The following is a 23,885-nucleotide window of genomic DNA, read 5'->3' as shown; positions in this document are numbered from 1 at the left end:
GACTGTTTTCACAAAATTTTTGCATTCTACATTAGGCAAAACTTGGAAATAATACTGTGCATCAACTAATTTTGTTCTCATTTTCTTCAAAGGTTTCATGGTACTGTATTTTGGGCTCTGTAGCAGGAGGAAGTAATACAAAAGTAAGGTTAAATAGCAATAAACTTCAAAATTCAGGAGAAGAGGTAAGACAGAGGTAAAACTTGTTTAGGTAATTCGCTCTTCCTCTAAAAAAACCCAGCTCCCTAAATCTTTCTATCTGACGTATTTTTTTAAATAATGTAGCTGGCTAAGCCTTTGACAAACTCTTCTATCTTTACACCAGAAAACTTCCAGGAATCTTCTTGAATAATAAATTAAATTACTCAAAAGCTTCAAGTTAAAAAAATCTGTCTCTTGTTATAACTATGTTTTTTTGGGTGATATCTAAGAAATGCAAAAGTAAAAGAAAGCATATGAAATATTTTTAGAGTGTGCTCCAGACACTAATCTTTCCAGAAATTCAAAAAAAGAGAAATTATAAACAGATTATTATTCATTTTCTTCTTAATTGTGTAATTTCTATCAGCTATTTCTTCTAAACAAGACATTGCCTTAGTTAATTCTGGCAGCATGATAATATAACTCTTTCAATAACCTTCACATTCAGACACAGTTTATTTCTAAGTTCATGCTCTTTCCCTTTCATGTTGTGAACATGTGGTATGGTGAATCATCCCACACATCTTTAATTACTGATGACTGATCATGTTGACTGTGTTGGTACTCTTACATTATTTATTCATTAAAATTTGATGTTTAATTTTTTGAATTTTTTTTGTTTGGTTGATTGGCTTGGTTTGGTTTTGAATTTTTAGGTAGGCTTTATTTTTTCCTTTGGATCACATTCTGATGTTTCTGCACAGACTGAGAAGGTTCTGGTTTTCATTCACTTACGCCTGCTATTGCATTGTCCTGCTGAATGACAGCAATGAATGATCCAAATACTGGGCATTTTGTGATTTAAGAAAGGAGCAAGAAAGCTTCAGCATATCCTCCTCAGCAGACTTTTCTGTAGTCTAACACCTCATTGATCAACTCAGTGATCATATTTATATCTGGAAATCTGCATGAAGAGCTCTGTTCTTTGCAGGGCAGGTCTCTGTTGCGCTTTGTGACAGAAGAATGATCTTAAACTTTTTTGCCTGATGTTGCAAGCTTTCCTGGCTTTGTAAGCAAGCCCTGTGCTAACACTGATAGACTTGTCTTTGGTGATGGAGGGGGAATCTTCCCCTTTGCACATGTTCCCCTGGCTCCTCCCCTTAAAGGAAATTGTATTAAAAGAGAAGGCGTGTATAGGTACTGGCAGTAGAGACTTGATGTTATTATTGATACTCTGATCATCAAATCCAGAAAATCAAGCTTCCTGTACTGTTCTGTGAGTTAGTTTCAGTATACCATCCTGTACTAGGTGTATTAAGGGTTTGACAGGTGACTTTCACCCCACTGCCAGCTTTTTTTTTTTTTCTCTGAATTTGCTGCAGTCCATCCAAGCCACTGACCATCTTCGCTCTGACAGGCACTGGAGACATACAGACCTGAGGTTAACCATATGCCTCTGGAATGGAACTGCTCTTTGCTTTAGGATACGCATTTGCAAAATACTGATCTGCAGACAAATTCTCTATCTGCTGACTCCAAGAAAAAAATTTAGAATTCTTGGGGATTGAATGCTCTATCAACGTATCATAAAGGGATGTTGCAGACTGTTGTACACTTATTTCTGGTCTGCTGGTTCAGCCCCTGCATCTGAAGGGATTTCTGTTGTTCAGAGGTCTCCTTATGAAGGCCAGACTGTGTTTGAATAAGAGCATTGTGTTGATGCTGTGTTATGATCTCGAGTCTCATGTTATCCTTCCATCACTGGGACTTGTTTCTTTTTTCAAGACTGTTGAAGTCTTCAAATCTTCCTTGTGTAGGTTGTCTTGGTTACAGAGAGGAAGGTTGAAAATCCTCTTAGGAGTGAGCCATGATGTTAAAGTGTAGGTACACAATTACTTGAAGGAAAAATGAAGATCTTGAAAGTATGTTGTTTGCTTCACAAACTCCAAAGTGCTGTTAATAGTGCTGGAAGGACCAGAGATATCTCTGCCCATATCTAATACAAGAAGGTGGCATGAAGGAGAGCAGTATGGTCTTTCTCTGGAAACACAGTTCAGGGCCAGAATGTATCAGCTCAATGACTGCAAGCTTGAACTATCACTGTGGGAATGTTCAAATGGACACAAGTATCTTAGAAAAACATCAGGTCTGGTACTTAACAGTTCTCTTAGGTTATGTGCCCTGTATATGCATCAGCAGTCCAGAGAAAATGGATGCTTTTTTTCACATATCATTTCACTGTTTTCTCATAGTTTTCAAGAATTTAATACAAGAATCTAGTACATGACACGCTGTTAACCTAGATTGTTCTTTGATTGTATCCAAGACCATTAAATAGTTGTTTAGAAATAAAAGTTTAGAATTTGAGATTTGTTTTAGATATGTACAGTGGGTGTAACTAGAAAAATATTTTTGTTGGTAGATACCAGCAGATGGGAAAAGCCTCTTGGAAGTACAAGGCTTAGATGCCAATGAGAAATACGTATTTGCCGTCGCAGCATATTCTTCAGATGGAAAACTTATTGGTGATGCCGTTGGGCAAATGACTAAGCCAATTCTTGCTTATCCACCCCTTTCTGCTACTACTGTTCGAGCATATCTAACTCAGGTAGGGTTAGAAGATAATAATGAACACCTACTTTAATTTGGCTGTAATTACTTGTTTTCAGTGGTTGTTCTAAAACTGCATCTGGTAACAACTTGAGACCTTCTTGCCAAAAGCTTGATAAGCACAAATCATAATTTTAACATAAAAAATAGGGTATCTACATAAATTGATTCTTAATTCGGAAATGTCAGGTTTAGTGGAAGGGACTCTCTCAGCTAGTTTTCTTACCCATCTCTGTTTTTCAGTCTGCATTTAACTTCTTTCTTCTTTTTTTTGTAATTTTTTTCTTTTTCATTTTTGTGATTGAGACCAAGTACTAGAAATCATCTTACTAGTCATTAAGGAATTAAAAGTATTATTGAACTTAACAGGTATTAGTTTTGTAATACCTTGTGAAAGACCACAAAGGTTGTCAGATCTTCATCATAATTTTCTGTGTTCTTACTAAAGGATGTTTAAAACAGATTGAGACACAGAGAAAAGTGAAATTGTCTAGCCCTATAGATAGATCATGGGGAACAGTTAGAAGCTTTCCTAAAATATTCCAGTGTAAGATGTATCTGCACGAATTTATGCCTACTTGTTGGCTTAGTTTACATCCCGTTATTCAGAGCAGGAGTGCCTTCTGCAGTATTAGCAAAAGTAAAATGAACCTAGAGGAATTTATATGCCTTCAAAAAGTGCAGCACAATATTCCACACAGGGCTGTTAGAGCATTGGTCAACAGTCAAGGAACTCCCCTGCTTTCTCTGATGCTAAATCTGAACCACACTAATATTAGTAGAATCCAATTGTTGCTACATGTATTTTATTCAAATATGTCAGAATACTCTTAAGAGAAATTGTAAATTTACATGTTGTGGGGAGTTTTGAAAACTTCTTTATCCTATAATTATATCTGGCTTGGTTATTTGATGAACGTGTCAACTCACTGTTTGTTTGTTTTGTAGGTAGCCTATCAGACTGGCAACTTTAGATTGGCCAGAGCAGCATTTTCACCAATGTGGGATTATTTTGTTTCAAATTCTTCTCCACTGCCTCCCAACGAAGCTGTTATTTCTGCAAGTAGTAATTTGACTATATCTGAAAAAAGGTAATTGGTGAAACACAATTAGAATAATAGTTAATTAATTATCTATAATTATTTTCTAATTATAGATGTGCACATTTTATTTAGAAGAGTTCCAAGTTGTGGAATTTTGTTCAGGATTGTGATATCAAAAACTTTCTGAAAAAAATGTTGTGAAATTTGTTGTAAAAATACAGTGGCTTATAATTAGTAGAGGATTTTTGTTATTTATGGAACTGCTAACATTTACACACCTAATTCTTTATAATGGCTGTTTTCTTAAGGTAATTGGGAAACATTCTAAAGTGGGTACTTGTTTTGTGTGATGCATTTTCATATGCAAAACGTATAATATGCACTGGGTTCTTGACTTTCCAATTAAGGGAGCAATAGATCTCAGAAACTGTGAAAATTTTGTCAAGAACACCAACCAAAATAGGTAATGCTTGCTAATTTTGTTTTGGGGTGGCTATATAATGTGCCAATAATCTTTGCTGATGCTAAAGGGCTTTAGAGATATTTAAAATTAATTCTTCTATAAAAAAATTTCAGATGTTCAACCATAATATTATATAAGTTTTTCATAGCCCAGCTAGAAATTTTGTGGTTGCATTTACTGAAATTCAATAGATCCAGATTTGGAAATACATCAAAACTTAATTTATTCCCAGATAAAAGAAATTTTTATGAAATAATAGACATGAAATATCATAAGAAAACTAGTTTTAAATGTAAGTCAGCTATTTATGATTTGATAATGAATTAACATCATTGATAATGAATACAAATCATCAACTTCACTGTCTGCCCTTCAAGTGCCACCACGTGTCTGATACTAGGCATACAAATGCACCAAGGTTCTTGATGTTACATGCCATAGCCATAGAAGCACTTGGGATTTACACACAACCTGTGGACTGCATTGATGCCAGCAGATAACCACTACACATCCTATTTCACGAGTACCCCTGGCCTAGGCAACACAGCAGGAATAGTCATTGTGCTGTTTGTTACATCTGTTTTTTCAGGGTTTTTTTTAACACATCCAGCTCTAGAGATAACATTGAAATGAGTCTATTTTCAGATAAATCAGATGAAGACAGAAAATTTTAAGTAGCTGTGCAACGCAGTTTTGGCATTTTGCTTTTCTGACAGTTATGGCCAAGCCTCTTTTTTTTTTTTTCCTTTACAATTAACATGGAAGATTCTCACAGCTGCGATATCAGGCAGTTTCAGTTTTACTGACGAGTAGGTAAGAAATTGTACTCGCTAAAGGCACAGCAGAGGGAGCCTGAAGGAAAGGAAACCTGTGTTTCCAGCCAGAAGCCCTGGTGGTGGTATCTTGGTAATGTCAAGTGTGTGAATGTGTCTATTTGATCTTCCTTCTCGATTTTCAGTCTCTTTCAGGAAATACAATCAAGGGGAAGAAGGAATTTATTTCTTGTACTTCAAAATCATAGGATTTTTCCTGTAACAAAAATATAAAAAAATACAGCAAGTACAAATGCCTGCCTGTCCCCAGGGAAGAGAAAAAACCGACCACAAAACATCTTGACAGAAAAGCAGGCAAAAGAAAAGAGATTCTTTTGAGACTTGTAATACAAGACATAAGTTTTGAAAAGGAGTCTGTTAGTAATACAATACTTAGTAATAGACTTCACAACTGCATGTATCATTCAATGTGTAAAAGGAGACAGTGAAAATAAATAAGCTGTAGCACCTGAAGTTTTCAAAGAGTTCAAAATTAGTTTCACTGGATTAGGTGATACAAACAAGGAAAAGTTGTCTTAGATTAGTAGAATGTGGACAGCAATTTCAAAAGGAATCTTACTTTTATTTATTATGTTTTTAATTTAGAAATTTTAAGCAATTTTTTCAGTTTTGTATATAAATCTTATTTCCAGAAGAAGCTATAGTAATCCTTTTTGTCCATAATTTTAAAACTAAAAACTTTATTTTATTATAATGCAGTTTCAGGCATGCAAGATCTGAATAATGATGAACATGCTTTTACTGTTCTTTTGCTTTTGTATTTTGTAGGTTACGTTTTGAAGCTGTATCTCAGACTTCTCCTATTACCTTGCACCTCTTTTTGAGGAATATGTTTGCTGTCTCTGACATTAATATCATGGAAGGAGCGCTCTTCTGTGATTCCATCTGTTCCAATGAGATATTTTATAAGGAGCAAGTATGTGTGATTTAAAATAATATACTGGATTTGATTTTACTTTTTCATCAGCCTTATTTCATCATTGCAAGATAGATGTTGCAATCAACTAGTCCTGTTTCCAGAATTCTCCATTATCTGTGGGTTTTCTTTCTGAAGTATATCAGAAACTGTTGATTGTTTACATCCCGCCGGAACGATGGTTCCTGAATCAGTTATTGCCTAATCCAAAGCCCACTGATTCCTACTGAGGAAGGATTTTTCTTAACTTCAGTGGTGGTAGACTATAATTTAAGAAAGAAGTATAATAATTGTTATTTTTAGCCTACTAAGATGTACCTCAAATTTTTAATTTTAAATATTTATGCTATTAAATACATATACTTTAATTAAGATTTGCCTTCTAATAGGGTTTTATAGTTTTAATATACTCATACTTTATTTCAGACATTTTTATAGTATAATGGCATGTTAAAGAAAAAAAAGCCTCTTTCTCTTTTATTCGGGTAGTCAAGCTTTGCCTCTGGTTTTATTGCATTCCTATTGTATTCCTTTCTTTGCTGAAGTACTTGTAAAAAATGTGAGCAGTTGATTACTCAGTGACTTTACTGGATTAACTTGCACTAGCCAGGACTGCAACAGGTAACTTGAAGGGAAAGGAAGGAATTATCCTTCCCTTACCTACTCTGAGAGGCTGGCATGTGAAATTTCCACTCCACAGTTTGAGGTTATTAATCAGACTCAATTTGTAAGTTTTATGGGCAAACTCAGAGGGCACACTTAGATCAAGAGCAATAATTTCTTTTAGAATCAGGAATAATGTGTTTTTTAATATACTTCTAACAGGTGTCAATGTAAATTCATTTTGAAGCTTTTATCTTACTTGCTGCTTATCCTGCTTTTTGAACTGCAATAACATTTGTCTTCTTCCACTCTCAAATGATTTGAAACAACAGAATGCATATTTAAATCAAAATGTGTTTTGCTTTTACAGGTTGCAAGATTATCAGAATGTGAAAGAATGGCTGTGGCAATTGAACTTAGCAACTGGTTGAACGATGCAAGTTACTCCCTGCAGTCTGTTGTACAATGTTACGGCCTCCTCGCCCCACTGATTTATCACAAGATTTTTTTAGTGCCAGTAGTTCAGGTGAGAGCATTGTAAGACAAAGCAGCTGTCAAGTCCTGCAGTTATGGTGATTCAAATTAAACTTATAATAGACAGTTGGAGAGCTAAATATCTAGGCTTCGACTTCTTAACAGCTGATGAAAGAAAAGCCTTTTATAATTTTATGTGTCCCCAATGCATGTAGGTTCGGTGTAAGCTGCACACATTCTGCTCTCAGATACGGAGAGGTAATTGCCGTATTGATTCTTTCTTTAGGGTGACTGATGGTATTTTAAACTGTAGCAGAATCTACTATACAACTTCTACATGAATGTTATTTACAGATGGCAATTTTGAGGAAAGAAAAGCAGCATTTGCCTGTGTTTCTGTGGTTTTAGTTTTTTTTTAAATTTGGAATGTTTGCTTCATATCCAGTTTTGTTTTCTTCTTAAAGAAAAGAAAGCTATTCAGTGTTTTGGTAATGCAGTCTTCAGTTTTCAGGCATGTGCTCCTTTCCAGAAGCAAGCACCCTCTCTTTGAAAACAGAGTACCTGAATCCTTCCCTGCCACTTATGAAGCAGATGTGTTTTATAGATTCAGTACGGATACAGTGGAAACATGCAAATTTTTCCCTGTAATTAGGTAGCCTTTTTAGGTGGCAGCAGTAAGAGTGTATTCACTCTGTGAGAAAGCATGAGGTGACTGCACTGCAGGTGAGACACAGACTTAAAAAAAAAAAAAAAAATCATCTATTTGAATACAGGGATAGCTTCTTGCTTAAGATGTTGTTGGCTGTGGTGACCTACTACAGGGACAACTAGCCACTGGAAATGGCTCCTGTTTCAGATTTCTTAATTAAAGTGAAAAATAATTTAGCCACGTGTTCTTCTCATGTCTGATAGTCAAAATGGGGGAAAGAAGAATTTTATTTTTACAGCATACTGGAAATATTTTTCTTTAATTTGAAATTCTGACCATCTCAATATATTTTTAAGCAGTCCTCCAGTAGGATTATGTAGTCTTGCTGAATTAAACATTCTTGGATTTCATGTTAGTTAAATCAGCAAAAATATCCATCATGTATCTATAATTTAATATCTGGGATTTTATGTGAACATGTCATTTATTCCAAAGAGCTGTGGTTGAAATCTTGACACTGTTAAATTAAACGGAAGTTTTATTACTGGCATTTGTAAAAATCCTATTCATTAGATTTCAAAGTATTTTTGAAGTTCACCATCAAATACAATAGGCTGTACAGAGGTACAAGCTTGTAAGTATGCTCCAGACTCCAAACTTTGTTTTAACCCTTGTATTTACAGATCCTCATTAAATGCTTGGCTGTCCTCCAAGAAATTCCAAGTGCTACTTTGCAAAGGAGACAGGAAGGATGTTATGAGAGTATTCAGCATATGATAGCTTGTATTTCATATCATACAGCAAAGGTATGGTGTGTATTGTTGTGCTTACAGCTTAATTTGAGATATAGCTCTTGTCATTTAGAGAAAAAAAAAGAGATTTAGTAAGCTGGCCCTCAGAATATCTTAGAGAACTAGCAATCTTAAATAGTAAAGGCATACAAATATTTATTAGTATCTTTGAATCAGTGCATTTTATATAACAATGACATTTTGACTTTTTAATATTTATTTATTCAGAAAATAGTCTCTAACTATTAGTCCATGTCATTAGGTCCATATTTTATGTCATTGTGTGTATTTTTACATTTAAGGTAGTACTATTTCCAATAAGATGTGCACATAATATATAAGTTTAAAAGTTTATTTGTTGCAAATAAGCCATATTTGTGGTTTTAATCAGATTAACGTATCTGGTTTTGTTGCTGATTAGATACAAGAGACCTTATACTGTTTAGTCTTGCATGCTGGCAGAAATAGAACACCTTGACTTTCAACCATAATATATATCTGTAGATGACATTTATGATTCAGATACTCAATCTATTTAGTGAGATAAGGAGAAGCATGGTACTGGAGTTTTTTCCTTGGGTTTAGAGACGTGCTGCACTTAAATTACTTGCTATCATAAACGTGTGATACTGAAAAAGTCAGCTTTCCTCTAGCTTTGAGTACACCTCAGCTAAGAGCTCGTACTGAAGCTGAGCTCGGTATGATTGGAGGGATTCCCCTGTGTTGGTGATTCCTCAGTTTGGTCTCTATAGGAGCTCAATCTCCATGCTCACCTCACAAGAGCAGATCAGTATCAAATAACCCTGAAAATTCTCTGCAAGGCCAGCATGGCTGTGAGGCCAGAAGCCAAGGACAATGCCATGGCTGGCAGAGCAGCACCTGGTAGTGAGGTTCAGCCAGGCATCCAGATTATCAGGTAAGTTTGTGGTGATGAGGCAGGTCAGATTTGAAGCTGGGCAGTCAGTCCACGGGTCCAGGATAAGGCCTGGTGAAGTGGCTAGGGTCAGACAGAGCCCAGCAGGCTGGTCCATCATATAGACTGGGAATAGTCTGAGGTCAAGCTCAGAAGTTGGTCCATGGGCCAGGTGCCCAGTCTAGTGGATCCATTGCCACACCCAGGCATGGCTTGGACTGAGCTGGAGACCAGCATTCCTGCCATATAGAAACCAGCAGGGAGTGTGGGCTTAGACTTGAGCTGAGAGGAAGCTCCTGGCCCCACATGCGTAGGCCCCAGCTGAATGCTCTTAGGGCCAATAAAACCTATTAGAAACCTTGATTAAGTGTTTGTTGTTGGATTCCTCAGCTAAATGACTACAGGTTATATTGCTGATTTTTTTTCCTTAGAGATAGCATTTCAACAGGGTAGCATACAGAATAGCAAAGAGGATGAGTGAATTGCAAATGCTTCTCATTAAAGTGTCGTATATGGTTTTCTTTTGACTTACAGTCAGGTCATGTACTGTATTTATCCTAAGGTAATCTATACACTTAGGATCACAAAGGCAAAGATCCTAATGTGAAGTTAGCTTGCACATAGTAGAAGCACTTGGGCCTTTAGAGCTCTACCTAAAGGAGACAAAGCCGTCTAAAAACATTCGCTACACTGTTAATTTATAAATTTCGTAGTTTAAAAATAAATTTCACTACTCCTTTCACTAATACAGATGGGATTTTAAAATGTGCACTTGATACCAGAGAGGTAAATGATGATCATTTTCTTACCCTTTATATTCTTTGATAGCAGTACTGCCTGAGAACAGGGAGAGTGTTAATCACAGCAATAGATACTTCTGGGTAAATCTTTCTATTCTCTGAGGAGCAGGCTAAGCAGAAATAGAAGACATCGATAACGTATCTGCAATTCCAATTATTTTACATGTCTACAGTCCTGGGGTTTTTTTTATTAAAAGAAACTTGCATATTGAGTAATTAATTTCTATTTATAATATTCATGCATTTTGACAGTAATGAAATATTGCATGTTATGTAAACCAAAAAATATATAACAGATGATTCTTTAATAGGTACTACATTCATGGAAAGAGTATGAACTTGCTGTAATTATCATTAACTATGGGAAAAAATTGTTGATCTCACCAACAGTTTCACTCAGCCTGTCAGGAGATGTGAAAACTAAAGAAACACACACTGGAAAAGAGGTAAAAGTAGTTCCTCTGCTTTTCACTTTTCTCTAAATTCTGTATTCTATTATTTTGAAGGCAGATTTATTAAATTTTTTTTGTTCTAGAATCATGGAGTAGTTTGGGTTGGAAGGGACCTTAGAGATCATCTAGCTCCAACCCCCAGCCTTGGGCAGGGACACCTTCCACTAGACCAGGTTGCTCAGCACCCCATCCAGCCTGGTCTTGAACACCTCCAGAGATGGGAAGTCCCCATGCTTGACAAAATATGCTGTGCTAAAAAAATCGAGAACACAGTTTTTATTTCATCAGAAAAGAAAAATAATACAGTGTAGATGAAATGATAAGGTATAGATTTAGAAGACTTGGGATCTAAGCTAAATTCCACCATTGAGATGCTGGTTTTAGTTAAGTTAAAGCTAAGTTTTCATAACAAAGTATTCAATATTTCAGAAGTGTTCCTCAAGGGCATCCCATTTAGCTGCAGTGGCAAAAGCAACAGAAAATCTGAGTACTCTTGAAACAAGTCTCCTCAAACTGACAGAACCAGGTAGGTGTACTGTTGAAACACTTCTTACCATTTTCTATGGAGTTTTCTATGGTTTATTTGTAAAAAAAAAATTTACTGAAGAAGTACTTTTATTTCTTATATCTTCCATGATGAATCAGCCAAAGCAATAATGATCTTGGTAGTGATCACCTGGTAGTGATGTGTATTCATATTTTTTGTCATTTCCAGTGGAACACTCATTTCTTCTTTCAGAGGAATATTCATTTGTGTACAATTCTGCAAATATATATGTTCTCCCAATCTATTTCAATTGAATTCCATGTTATTTAGGCTTGCTTTATCTTCTTAAATCAGAAAATGCAGTGGCAAAGACCACTGTCCATTTATAGCTTGTCTTAATACCCTGCCAATGCTAGTAGTAATGGCCACTGCAGGAAATTTTAGTGGAGAAAACTCTCCCTGAAGAAAGTTAAGAGAAATTGTCCTTTTTGTGAAGGAATTGCATGCATACTAGTATTTAACTACCTTTTAACTCAGGAATGAATATATGAATTTTAAAATATCTTAGAGTCTGGATCAAGCACAAGAATTTTCTGGCTAATAATTCTGCCAAAGTTAGATGAATTAACAAGTAAGAATTATAAAGAAAACTTGGTTAGAACTTAAACTCAGAGACACTACTGAATTTTTTCCCATTATATTTATGTGACATCTTGTACTCCTTGGAGCCTGGGTAGAATTGTAGAATAGTATTGGTTGGAAGGCATTTCTGGAAGGTATTTATTCCAACTCCCTTCTCAAACACGTACAATTAGATCAGGTTGCTCTGAGGCTTATCTGGTCAAGTTTTGAATCTTTCTGAAGAAAGAGATTTTGCAACCTTTATGGGCAACCTGTTCCAACAGCTGACCACCCTTATGGTTAGAGAGGTTTTCTTTATATGTGTTTGGAATTTTCTGATTGCCAGCTTGTTTCTATTGGCTGTTGTGCTGTCAGTGAGGACAGTCTGTCTCCACATTCCATATTCCTCCTATTAGATAGGTGTAGATTCCTCTTAGCCTTCTCTTCCCAAGACTGAATAAACCCAGTTTCCTCAGCCTCTTCTTGCTTTGTCATGCACTATAGCTCCTTATCATCTTGGCTGGCCTTCGCTTGACTTACTCCACTATGTCAGTGTCTTGTATTACAGTGTCCAAACCCAAACACAGTAACCTAGATGTGGTCTCACGAGTGCTGAATAGAGGGGAATAGTCATGTCCCCTGAACCTGCTGGCCATACTGTTTGTAGTATAGCCCAGTATGCAACTGGCCTTTGCTGCAAGACCACACCACTCAAGTGCTAATTATCATCCATCATCTCTGTATATGCATTTGTTCTGAAGAGAAAGCATTCCTGTAAAAAAAAGGATAAGGAATGATGGAAAAAATCCATTAATCTGTGCATTAATCCTTCATTTTTTGCTCACATTGATGCCTACATTCCTGCAGAACAAGTTACATAATGAAAGAATTCTGTAAGTTAATTGAAAATCACATTGATTACATAATAAAAAAATTAATGGACTGATCAGTTAGAAAAAACCCACATTTTCAGTAGCTGGCAAATAGTTGGTTGTTAAAGTCTGCTCTGTTGTTGAACTAGCCTATTTGTCAATAAGTTTCAGATACAAATTGAGAAAAAGCATTTTGATGAGGCCATGCAAAACTTGCAGCTGTCCTTAGGAATATCTGTGAATGGTTTAGGGCAATGTGCACACCTGTAGGGCATGCTGTTAAAAATGTTTTTGAAAAAGCCTTGTCATAGGAAATCCTTATAATTGAGTCAACACTTAGCATTCCATTGATGATAGTCTACAAGAAAAATGGAAAAGAGCTGAATCTGCTTCTTCCAAAGAAGAGAAAAACGAAGTATTTCACACACAGTACAATTTAAATTCTGAAATTTCAAATATTTTCCCATTTAAACATTTTTGGGACATATTTTTCTTTGTGAAAATGCTTGTTTGGAGCAACATATTTTTGAACTTGTCAAATGGGAGAGAGTACTAAGAAAGGGTGTCCTAAAAAGAAAAATTTAAGAAGTCTGCTTTTCCTGCTGTCTATTTAATTGGACATTATTTACATTCAACAGACCTAAACTGACTGCTCTCACTGGAGGTTGTAGCTATTGATCCACTATTATAAGTGATTCTAGAGTGCATTTTTAATCTGGCTTTTTTCAGGGATTTGCTGCATTGATGTTTTTCAACCTCAGGACTTGTCTAAGCACAAAATTTGTAGGTTGTGTTTCTTTATTAAGGAAAAATAACAAGTAGCACATGTAACATTGTTTTGGTGCTCATCAGTTGGTAATGCACTTTTGTTTAACTGCCAGAAGCTTGAATCCAAGTTATTGACCTATATATTCTGTATTCTATTTACATCTGTGTATTCTATATATTATTTACACCTAAATCTATAAAAAATATATTATTTATGGAATAGAAATCCATTTATATACATATCTTTATGTAAACATTTAGGTTAAGAAAAAAAAATCCTCTACCTACTTACATTATCCATATGCAGAATATGAATGCAAACGTTAGTCAATAGCAGTATCATATGATCAGTTCTTTCTGTATAACCTTAAACACATTTTTTGACATGTTCTTTCTGCACATTCACCTCCACATATGATTTACATGGATCTTTGTTAGACCTTTGATGAACTCCAGACATCCTCCTTATTAGTCTACTAGCTGGAAGTTTATCAGTCACATCTGTAAGCTCTTATTTAAGTTGTACAGCTACTTACATTAGAAGAGAAGAGCAAGCATTTGAATTGCTCTCTGGATGACAGTGAGAGATTTAAAAGCAATCTCTGTGCTAGAGAAGGATTTTTTTAATTGTTAGTTACAGTTCCAGGTGGAGTTTCTGTTGTATATTCTCAGTGCTTTTCGCAATGGATTTCATTTGGTTTTTGATGTAGGTCCTGGAACACAGCTTACAGGACAGGAATCTCCTTTGTTCCTCTACCCTGTAATTTCATGTTGGACATCAGAGCGTGCTTATCGAGAAGGTAGGGATAATTGGTGTTTTTATTAATTATAAAGGCTTTTTTACTTCAGAAAGTTGCCAGTAAAGTAATCTCATTCTTGCTTGGAATAAGCTCTTGGAAATGTTATCTTCATTTGGTTCTCAAATATAAAAAATCGATTGAAACATAGCTTATAAAAAGTTCTCAATATAAACACATTTAGAAATGAATGTAACCAATGGTTTGGGGTGTTGATGCTAAGTATATAAAATATTAATATTTTAAATTGAATAATGTTTATTTTCTAATAACCTTAGAAACAAATTTAAAAAAAAATGTGCCAAGTTTTCAAAGTTTCTGTTGTATGGAATGTTCTCTTTAAATTGAGATACCCCATTTCCACAGTAAATTATTTTACTGGAAGAGGAATTCACAGGAATCTCTGTCTCTAGAATGTTTGTAATTCTAGAATTTTATTAAATAGAGTGAACTTGTGATTCTGGATGCCCAATCACAAGAAGCATTGAGCACCTGCCATTTTGTATCCCTGATTTTAGTGTCTCTATGACTATGCAGCATGACATGAATAAGTGCTTTGAGACATACATAGCTGTAATTGTAGCTTAATTCAGAATCGTTACAGCATAAACACCTGTGTTATTTATTCCTTTTTTGCAGTGCTTAAATTCAGAGGGCAATCACGTTTCCTTGAGTTCTTTGTTCAACTTTTGCACAAAGTCCTGAATGAAGAGAAGTTTCAATGTGTTCTGGAGTGGGCAGACAGTGTGGAAGTTTACTTGAAAAGGTAGTGATATGATAGTGAAAAACTGTGATAGTGAAAAACGACTATTATAGTAGTGAAAAATTACTACTTAGGCTCATGAGAGTCACAGTTACAAAAGAAACTGTAAGTTTTACCTGGTAAGACTTAAAAAGAAGCTGTGAGTTTCAGCCATCAGGAGTAATTTCCATGACCTTTAGTATGCAGAAGTTCCATGAACACAGAGGATTATATAGCTACAGTAAATACTGTATTGTGACCTGATTATACCTGGAGACATAATATTGTGGCAATTAGCCACATTATTATGGGGCGGTGGCATATCTTAGGAAGGTATATTGGGTTAAATCAAAACCAAACTGATCAGGGCCTACTGTAGTGTCAAAAAAATTCTATGGGGAAAAGATAAATGGAGCCAAATTGTAGACACTTGCCTAAAAGCATCCTGTTTTTAAAAAAGCACGCCAGTATTTCTAAAATGTGAAAGGAAAATGACCAGTGAAAATGAGATCTATGTTTTAGGGAACAGGAATTGTGGTTACAAGAGACCAAAACAATAGGACATGAAGAAATTCTTTGCAGAATTCTGTAGTATAATTTGGGTAATGAAACAAACTGTTTTTGTTGTACTTGGCATTAGGAAGTTGATACAGTTGTTACTTACAAATTCAGATTTCTGTAATAAACCTTGGAAGTTAGCACTTCCTGTTTTCTAAAGAGGGTGAAGAAAAGAAAATCTTTTGAATTTAAAACTGGAAATGAAATAGGAATTGCATGATGTGCTTTATATGTCCCCAGAGATAACCTTTTACTATGAAAGGAGTTTAACATGATGATTATGATGATGATGATTATAATAATATTTTTTATCAGGAGGAATGAAGACTTCCTTGGTACTGATGGAATTGCAACACAAGCAAGATCTTTCACTCAGCGAGATGGCACACGTGCTGCAGGAGTTCAGAAAGTGAGTTTTATTTTTAAGGAGTTGTGTGTTTTTACTGGGTAGCAATACCATAAGAACAAAAATAAATTTTTAAAAATTGTCTCATGAAAACCTCAGCTAGGGACATCCACAGTTGCTAAAATTTGGGAAGCAAACTCCAGCCCTCAGCTGACCTCTGCACTCCTAAAACCAGGAAGAAAAGTTGGCTTGGGATTCATCTGTAAGACCAACAATTGTGAGAATTTGAGATGAACCAGAATAAGGCATTCCAAAATCAGCAGAAACTTGCCTTTCCTCACTCCCTTTTAAATAACATGGTGTACAATATGTATTACACTTTTTTATGAATAATTGTTCATGGTTAACTCCTTGTGCAGATATTCTAATTGCACAATAAAGGATTTTTGTTCAGGATTAATTTAAAATAAATTTTTACTTTTACTGGAAGATACAAATAATCTTAATGGATTTGTATTATTTTGGAGGAAGAGTTTTCTCCCTTATAATCCTCTAGTAAGGTGGTACTGCTAGCATCTGAGATAGATTAGGAAAAGGGTTTTTCTCTCTCAGTTTTTGCATTGCAAAGTTTTACTATTTATAATAATAGGAAAAGGACTGTCATTATTTCTGCAATGAAAACGCTGGTATATGAAAGAAAATATTTAGGGACTTGCTGGCTTCTTTGTGTCAGGCACTTGACATGTACTGTCCAGAAAAATTGGGAAGTTTTCTGGAATTTGTATTTCTTTTGCAGTCTTATTTTGACAACCAGTTCCAGATTTTTTTTTTTAATGTTCTGTTCCTACATAAGCCAAACTGCTCTATACCTCAAGTAATTGATAATGTAGGTATAAATAAGTATTTGAAGTATATTTAAGATTTTCATGCAAGATTTTTTTACAGGGAAAGGATACCTCACCTTCAAAGAAACCAAAGGCATCACCTGCCAAGAAACCAAAAAAAAAAGCCTTGCCTAAAAAAGGACCTCTTAGAGAGTATTTATTGAAAAATCCAGATATAATGAATTCTCCAGAAAAACAAGGGTAAATGAATACAGTTGTCAGGCTCATATACAGGAAAAAATATTTTGACTGAAATTTACAATTTTACAAATTTATTTGTAAATTTTACAATTTTACAATTTACAATTGACAAGTTTACAATTAAGTTTTAATTTTTGTTTTATATTAAAGAGATTAATTTCTGCACAGTCCTTTCATTTTTCTGATTTAGTTTAATATAATATTGGTTTCCACTCAAGGAAACAAAAACTGTTGCATTTCTGTTTAAGAAAATAGCTGTTAAAGGTTTCAAGTCTTTGTATTAATAATCAAAGCTTGTGTTTCAGTTGTGTTAGCTTGAGCATGTTGATTCGTCAAGGTGGAAAAGCTCTGTTAATCTGTGTGTTATAATTCTTTTCAAACTGCATTGGGGAGTTTACCTGTTACAAAGCTAATAAGAAATATTTATTATTTCCTGATGTTCAGGTAGTTTCAGAATGGTTTTTGTGGTCTTTCTTCTAGTCTTTTTGGACTATCTGTTCTGCAGCTTCCAGAAAACTGTTTTTTGATTAAAAAAACATCAGATATTCATTCACCTCTCTTTTGGCAGATACTTGTTTATATTTGGTTAACTTGCTAATAACATTACCTTCTGACCTAAAAGAATTTGTAGTATTTGTAACTTGGTTCTTTGGTCACTTATGCTTCCAACAATTTGCAAGTAGGGAATTATAAATATTTGCATGTAAGCAATTATGTAACTGATTCTGGAAGTGTTTTAAATAACGTAGAAAAGTTTCCATGTAATCTTCTAGATATTCACCTAAACCATCCTAAAATGTTATTATTTGTCCTTTACAGAAAAATCCCTACCTTAAAATGATTTGCATGGCTTTCAGCAGAAAAGGGGATGTTAAACCTATCTTGGGTTTTTTTCAGCTACTCTTTTGTATCTTACATAATAGTAATGCTATATAATATAATCAAAATTGTATGTGGTATGCTATTCTGCCCACATTTTAAAGGCGGAAAACAGGCAGAAAAACTAATTTAGATTAATAAAGGGATCTGTTTACAGTTAATTTAAAAAAAAAAAAAAAGAGATTTGGTTTGAATATAGCATTGTATATTTGTGAGGTAATACAGAATCTTTTCATCTGTCGGAGAAACTTAAAAAAGCTTTGGCTGGAAATTAAAGGCAGGCATCCAGATTTGAAATACTATGTTCTCTTCATATTGGAGATTGTTAATGACCAAATCAAAGCAATAAAAAGAATTATCCAGATTTATAGTATACTAGTAGACCCTCCTGAACTGACTGTTTGAAGCACATTGTGTTTGCTGTAAAAATCTGTTTGTATGATTCAGGTACAAATAACTTCAAAGAGAGCTAAACTTTTAAAAGTACTAAGACAAATACCTTATGGAAGTTGGTAAGATATAAAATAGGATTTATTGTGTGTTAGGTGCACTTAAAGAGGGAAAGCACAATTGCTTTGCTTGACTAAAGCAAAAGCCTTTGTTAGAGCTATGTCATATGCTTATCTGCTTATGCATGTAAACCTGTGGATATGCAACAGGATATCTGTGTATCTTTATCAGGACCTTCTTTTCTAGAGCTTCAAGAAAACAGAGTTTAATTTTTTGTTACTTCATATGTTTTGGTTTAGGAAAGGCAAGGATAAGTTGAAAAAATTAGCTCATCAAACCTTAGTGATGCTGCTGCGTAAATACGTAACCCGAAGTCAGTTTTGTCACATGTGTCTTGAAGAGATGCCCTGGAAGTCACAGATGAATATCTATCTGGCAGTTGCACACTACCACTTATTTAAAAAGAACCTGGAAGAGCTATATAATGTTGGAATTAGTGGTTCACAGCATTTGGACAGGTACATCTTACTGCACTATCAGTGATCGCTACTAACAGAGATTATTGTGTTATTGCTGTTAATGCAGACAGATCTGAATTGCAATATATTCATATGAACAGTTTGACATGTGAACGATTCAGCTTTCAAATACAAATTACTTGTTACTTTGTAACAGGTTTTGCTTTCCATCGTGTGGGCATCAGGCACAGTTTTGGTTGCTCACTTGATTGGTGAGATGAAAGCTTTGAAATATACTATTCTGTGTTATTTTTTGGTTCCTTGCAACCTTTGGCTATAATTAATTATTTCTGATTCCTAAAGCTGTTGAAAAGTACTCATGTCTGAGAAACTGAATTTTGTGTATGTATATCAAAATTCTTTTTGATATTATATGCGGGGGGGTTTTGTGTTTTCTTCTCTTTCTCCCATTCTGCAGTTACAATGTTTTGGATCCTGAGATATTCTCATTAAACAATTCTGGCACTGTACTGGCAAGAGAAGCTGTAGAGGATAACCTAAGAAAGCCAACTCCTTCTCTCCTTGAAAAGACAGAAACAACCAAAAACCAGTCCTGTAAGAACTTTTATTGGTGCACAACTGAAATCAGTTTGAACTTAACTTTTTCTTTCTCTTGATTTCTGTCTGTCTTGACCTCCATCATTAGCTCTCCACATCACCTTTGGAAAAACCGTCAGTCATGCCAAGTTAATAGAAGACATTTCTAGATTTCAATTGTCCTCTATATTTTTTTGTCACAGCTAGTATAACAGAAGTCATAGTAATTGATGGAGCATATCTAATAATTCTGAACATTGTTTAATCTATTAATAAATATGTTACATATTATCAATTAGTTATTCTTTATCCTATACTTTAGCAACAAGTTTCTAAGTTTAGAGAAATTAATGACACTAGCTTTAGGTTTGCAGGTACACACTACCTAGACATATCCAATTGATAATATTCCAAATTATTCTGAATTCATTGATAATTTCTTTCAGTTTATGAGGTTTGTAATTGGTTGGTAGTTCCCTTGACATTTCCTAGCAGGTAAAAATTTTCCTTGGTCATTCTGTAAGTAGTTTTTAAAGTTACAGACTGAAGTTTATTATTATCTTTCAAATTTTAAGTAGAATTTCATTTTCCTTCTCTACTGCTTTCTCCCAAGTGTTTCCCTGTGTCAGAAGCTACCTCAGGACCAATTTATTTTCTACCACTTTTATTTAACTTCTCTTTCACATTTGACTTTTATTATTCTAGCTATTTTTAGTCCTAAGAGGTTTCAACAGGAGCCAAAAGGCTCCTGTCTCTGGGTAATTGTGAAATGCAGGACTTTGATTTCCTCAGACGTTAGTGACAGCATACAAGTCAAAACAGAGTACTCTGCATAGGCACCAGAAGTTCAAGAAGTAATCACAGGCCTGGTCTTTTCAGTAGCACTTCAGGGACACATTCTTGCCACAGCTGTAAAGATCAAAATTCTCCTGTGTTTCCATGTTGGACTTCCTTAGGTTAAATCAACTGTTCTCTTTGCCTTTTCCAAGGAGGTGTGACAAAAACTAGCACTTGAATTCACTGGTTCTCTTTGCAACAGCTTGCTTTTACATAAACACTTTTGTCTTGATGCTTACCAGTCACTGAGAACCAAGTCACTGAAAGTGGCTGAAACCTGATAAAAGTCCTGTTTACTATCTCCTAGCCTTTACAACAATTCTGATTAAAAGAATTACATAAAATGTGTAGGTTACCACAGAGTTCAAACACTGTATAGCTTGGAATTAGTTTCTGCCTGAAACCTATAGTTCAGACATTACCCTATCCCGCTACCATGAACCTTTGCATTTCGCATTGGGGGATATTTGTAGCAAATAAAATAATGAAGCGATTCTACACATACCACAGAATTTGTCAGAAATCCTCCTTTGTTCCTAACATCTCCTTTTAAGAGGCTTCTGTTTAAGAAAGATTCTTGCGAGCTTGCCAAGAGATTTCTTGCTAGAGCTTAAGTGAGGATTGTGTTTTGGCTTTGAGGCTGAAAACTATCTGGTACCCATTATTATTTTGCTCAAATTTGGTTTCATCCCTACTTCTCCCAATTCCTAAGTAAAAGCATCTTATATTTTAAATATCATAACCTTACAAACATGATAACCTTAACAGTGGCATTTCCTAACATTTAAGTATTTAGCTGCCAGAGGAAAATCCTAGCTGGCTGGTTTTTTTTCTCTTTTTTGAGAACTTCAACTCAATTTTAACGAGCGAACTTTTTGTTTTCAGTCACAGATAAATCTCCTCAGAACAGAATTAAACGGAGTCGAACTCCTCGAAGTCCAACAACAAAGGATACAAAAGTATCCATCTCTCAAACCCCCGAAGAAGAGGACCAGTTTCCATCAATTACCCTTTTACTGAAGCATTTTACAAGCATATTCTTGCATTTGAAAAGAGCAGTGGTAAGATGTGGTTGGTTTCTTATTAAACTATTTATTACTAAGCATTGTGTTACAATACTTACTACTTTCTACATGAAAAGATCCTACACTTCAGAAACTTCAAAAACATTTCACTGGTTAAAAGCAATGTTTTCTTGTCTTCTGAAAAGTGCCCAAATACAATGTATATGCAATGTCAGACATAGCACCTCTCATAATGTATATTTCTATCAAACATGCAATAATTTATGTAATTGTTCTATTTTTCATTTCATCTTTGTAACTTTCCTTCTCATGCTTGCTAAATTTTTCTGAAAATACTTGCAGACTTACCTTTCCCCTTACAGGTCTTAGTGAATGTGATACTAGAAACAGGAGAACCAGTGATTGAAAGGAAATGTCGACTAAGTAGTCTTCCCATAGATCCTTCTAAACCTAAGTAAAAACACACATATAGGTGGTGTGAATTAATTTTTATTTCTTATTCTCACACCAAAACCAACAATTAAATTAAATTATAAACTAATGCTTCTATTGAAAGGTAAAAATTAAGGTTCTATAACACCCAGACTGTAATTCCAAAAAATTATGTATGTCTAAGTTTTGAAATAAAAGAACGAAGCTTTTAATTTCTGCATTTCCAAGGTATAATTATATTTTGAATGGTGTACACAGGTTCTTGCTCACCGTGGTAGCCACTGGACATTGCTTCAAAATGCTTGTCGAGAACTTTGGAATTATACTCAGGAATTTCAATGGATTGCTAACCAGTCGCATTCCCATATGGATGAATTTCCCATCACCTGGGATTTTCTTAGGAACACCATCTGGTTGCCATTTTATTTTGCATCAGACATGATCATTGATATGATAATTGACCTACAAGCAAGCAGTTCTCTTAAGGTAAAAATTATTTTTATTAAGACAACTCTTTATTATCACATTTTCACTAGAGAGATAGTTTTCTCCTTCTTGCATTATATTCTGCTATCTCCAATTTATTCTCTGTAGAAAGTTCTTTAGATAATTACAGTGCTTTCTAATCTTTGTAATTGAATTGTCCTAAAAACACATTTGAAAATAACAGCTGTAATGATGTTTCTTCGCTGTAGATTGTGGATCCCGAAGGAGACTTTTGCATTCCCAGTTGTTTAGGAGGTATTATGGATGAGAATGGTGGTTCTAATCTTCATCCCCAGCCTCCCCTGGATGATGTAAATATGGTTGACATGAGATGGATATGTAATCTGATTCTTAAAACAGTAGAATTGTTATATCAAATGAAGAAGTGGGAAGCACTGGTACACATAGCCATACAATTTAACATATTTACGCAGTAAGTTATACCAACTCTAATAAAAATTTTAAAACTAAGGTGATATAGTTTAATATACAATTATCTTGCTTAATTACTACACTTTGGTTTTTTTCCAGTGAGCGGTACACAGAACAAGTGAGTCCGCTGCTGGTGTATGCTCAGAGGCAGCTGCTGGAAAGGATGCAGCAATTCAGTGGCCCAGACAGCCGTGAATCTCATTTCACAAAACATCTGGCTGATGCTGCACAGAAGGTGAAACACAGATTTCTTTTTGGGGCACTGACTCTTAATGTGAACTGAATATGGAGAAGCACTTTCACTGAAGAGATTAATATGCTTTCTCATAGTGTTCCCAAATATTCAATTATAATAAATTAATGATCATAATTTATTGAAGTGCATGAAAAGGCTTGTATGACATGATTCCAAGAGCAGCAGGTGAGCCAGAGGACATTTCTTCCATGCACAACATACTCATTCCATATTATAAGCCTGAATCTAATTTCATGTTATTTCTTGATGCCACTCTTTTAACTTTAGAACATTTATTTGTGTGTTGCTTTGTTTCTGCATTGGAACACTGCTCCTAAAGAACAAAGTTAATAATGAGTTAAACCAAACACTGACAATGCCAGTAAAAAACTTTAAAAAACTTGATCACCAACAAAAAACCCCAAAGCAGCTGAGAAAGTTCCTCTCATTAAAAGCCATGGCTCTATATATTTACTAACAGTGCCACTTGGAAATTTTTCATTGAATTAGCTATTAAAAACGTTTTTTTAATGTAACATTTATTTCTAAGAAGTTTTGCTGAAGTCAATCTCACTGTGGATGTTTTTAGGATGTTTCTATTACTAATGTAAAGAGGGGAGTTGAAGGAGAGGAGGGGGAAGTAGGATTTGGAGTACCAAACAGGTTTGTTCTGAACATGAACATGAACACGGGGTTCAGGAGCCACTGCCTGGCCTAGAGACAGCACAGTGGTGCCCAGGGCTTGCAGGGACTCTGAAGGCACTCTTGGCTCAGAAGGGCCGCTGAGGTGCTCTGTCTTCTCTTTCCTGCTGACTCTCTCCAGCCCACCCATTCAGAACGCAGTCCTTTGTCAATAAAAGGGCACCATGGCAAACCATCTCATAATGCTGATAACTGAGCTGTGGAAAAGTAATCATAGCTTTGAAAGACGGCTTACGGATTGAAGACTAGTGTTAGTTGATAGTAATAAGGATTTCGGGTAAAAAATTTGGAGTTTATGGCTGCATTTCATCAATCAGTGCCATTCAGAGAGTGTAGAACTAGTTCTGTTGGTCCTTCTCCTTCTGAAGTGATGTAACTGCATCAGCAA

At 35.1% G+C, this 23,885-nt stretch overlaps 1 protein-coding gene across 1 annotated transcript in view; it reads left to right on the top strand.

Moving 5' to 3' along the window:
* The window catches only part of CFAP54 (cilia and flagella associated protein 54), a 107,203-nt gene that overhangs the window by 34,455 nt on the left and 48,863 nt on the right, over positions 1 to 23,885 (top strand). Inside the window, exons 22-39 of the mRNA XM_048302155.1 lie at positions 93 to 185; positions 2,564 to 2,749; positions 3,700 to 3,842; positions 5,859 to 6,006; positions 6,980 to 7,135; positions 8,416 to 8,538; positions 10,548 to 10,682; positions 11,118 to 11,214; positions 14,147 to 14,236; positions 14,873 to 14,999; positions 15,849 to 15,942; positions 16,825 to 16,964; positions 18,593 to 18,811; positions 19,230 to 19,366; positions 21,071 to 21,246; positions 21,901 to 22,128; positions 22,338 to 22,561; positions 22,660 to 22,795. Of these exons, the coding sequence (XP_048158112.1) occupies positions 93 to 185; positions 2,564 to 2,749; positions 3,700 to 3,842; positions 5,859 to 6,006; positions 6,980 to 7,135; positions 8,416 to 8,538; positions 10,548 to 10,682; positions 11,118 to 11,214; positions 14,147 to 14,236; positions 14,873 to 14,999; positions 15,849 to 15,942; positions 16,825 to 16,964; positions 18,593 to 18,811; positions 19,230 to 19,366; positions 21,071 to 21,246; positions 21,901 to 22,128; positions 22,338 to 22,561; positions 22,660 to 22,795 (2,652 nt within the window). The remainder of the gene's footprint in view (positions 1 to 92; positions 186 to 2,563; positions 2,750 to 3,699; positions 3,843 to 5,858; positions 6,007 to 6,979; positions 7,136 to 8,415; positions 8,539 to 10,547; positions 10,683 to 11,117; positions 11,215 to 14,146; positions 14,237 to 14,872; positions 15,000 to 15,848; positions 15,943 to 16,824; positions 16,965 to 18,592; positions 18,812 to 19,229; positions 19,367 to 21,070; positions 21,247 to 21,900; positions 22,129 to 22,337; positions 22,562 to 22,659; positions 22,796 to 23,885) is intronic.

This window comes from Corvus hawaiiensis, chromosome 4 (genome assembly GCF_020740725.1).
Source record: "Corvus hawaiiensis isolate bCorHaw1 chromosome 4, bCorHaw1.pri.cur, whole genome shotgun sequence".
Lineage (NCBI taxonomy): Eukaryota > Metazoa > Chordata > Aves > Passeriformes > Corvidae > Corvus > Corvus hawaiiensis.
Note: the sequence above shows the minus strand (reverse complement) of the source record. Positions and strands in the feature narration are given on the sequence as shown.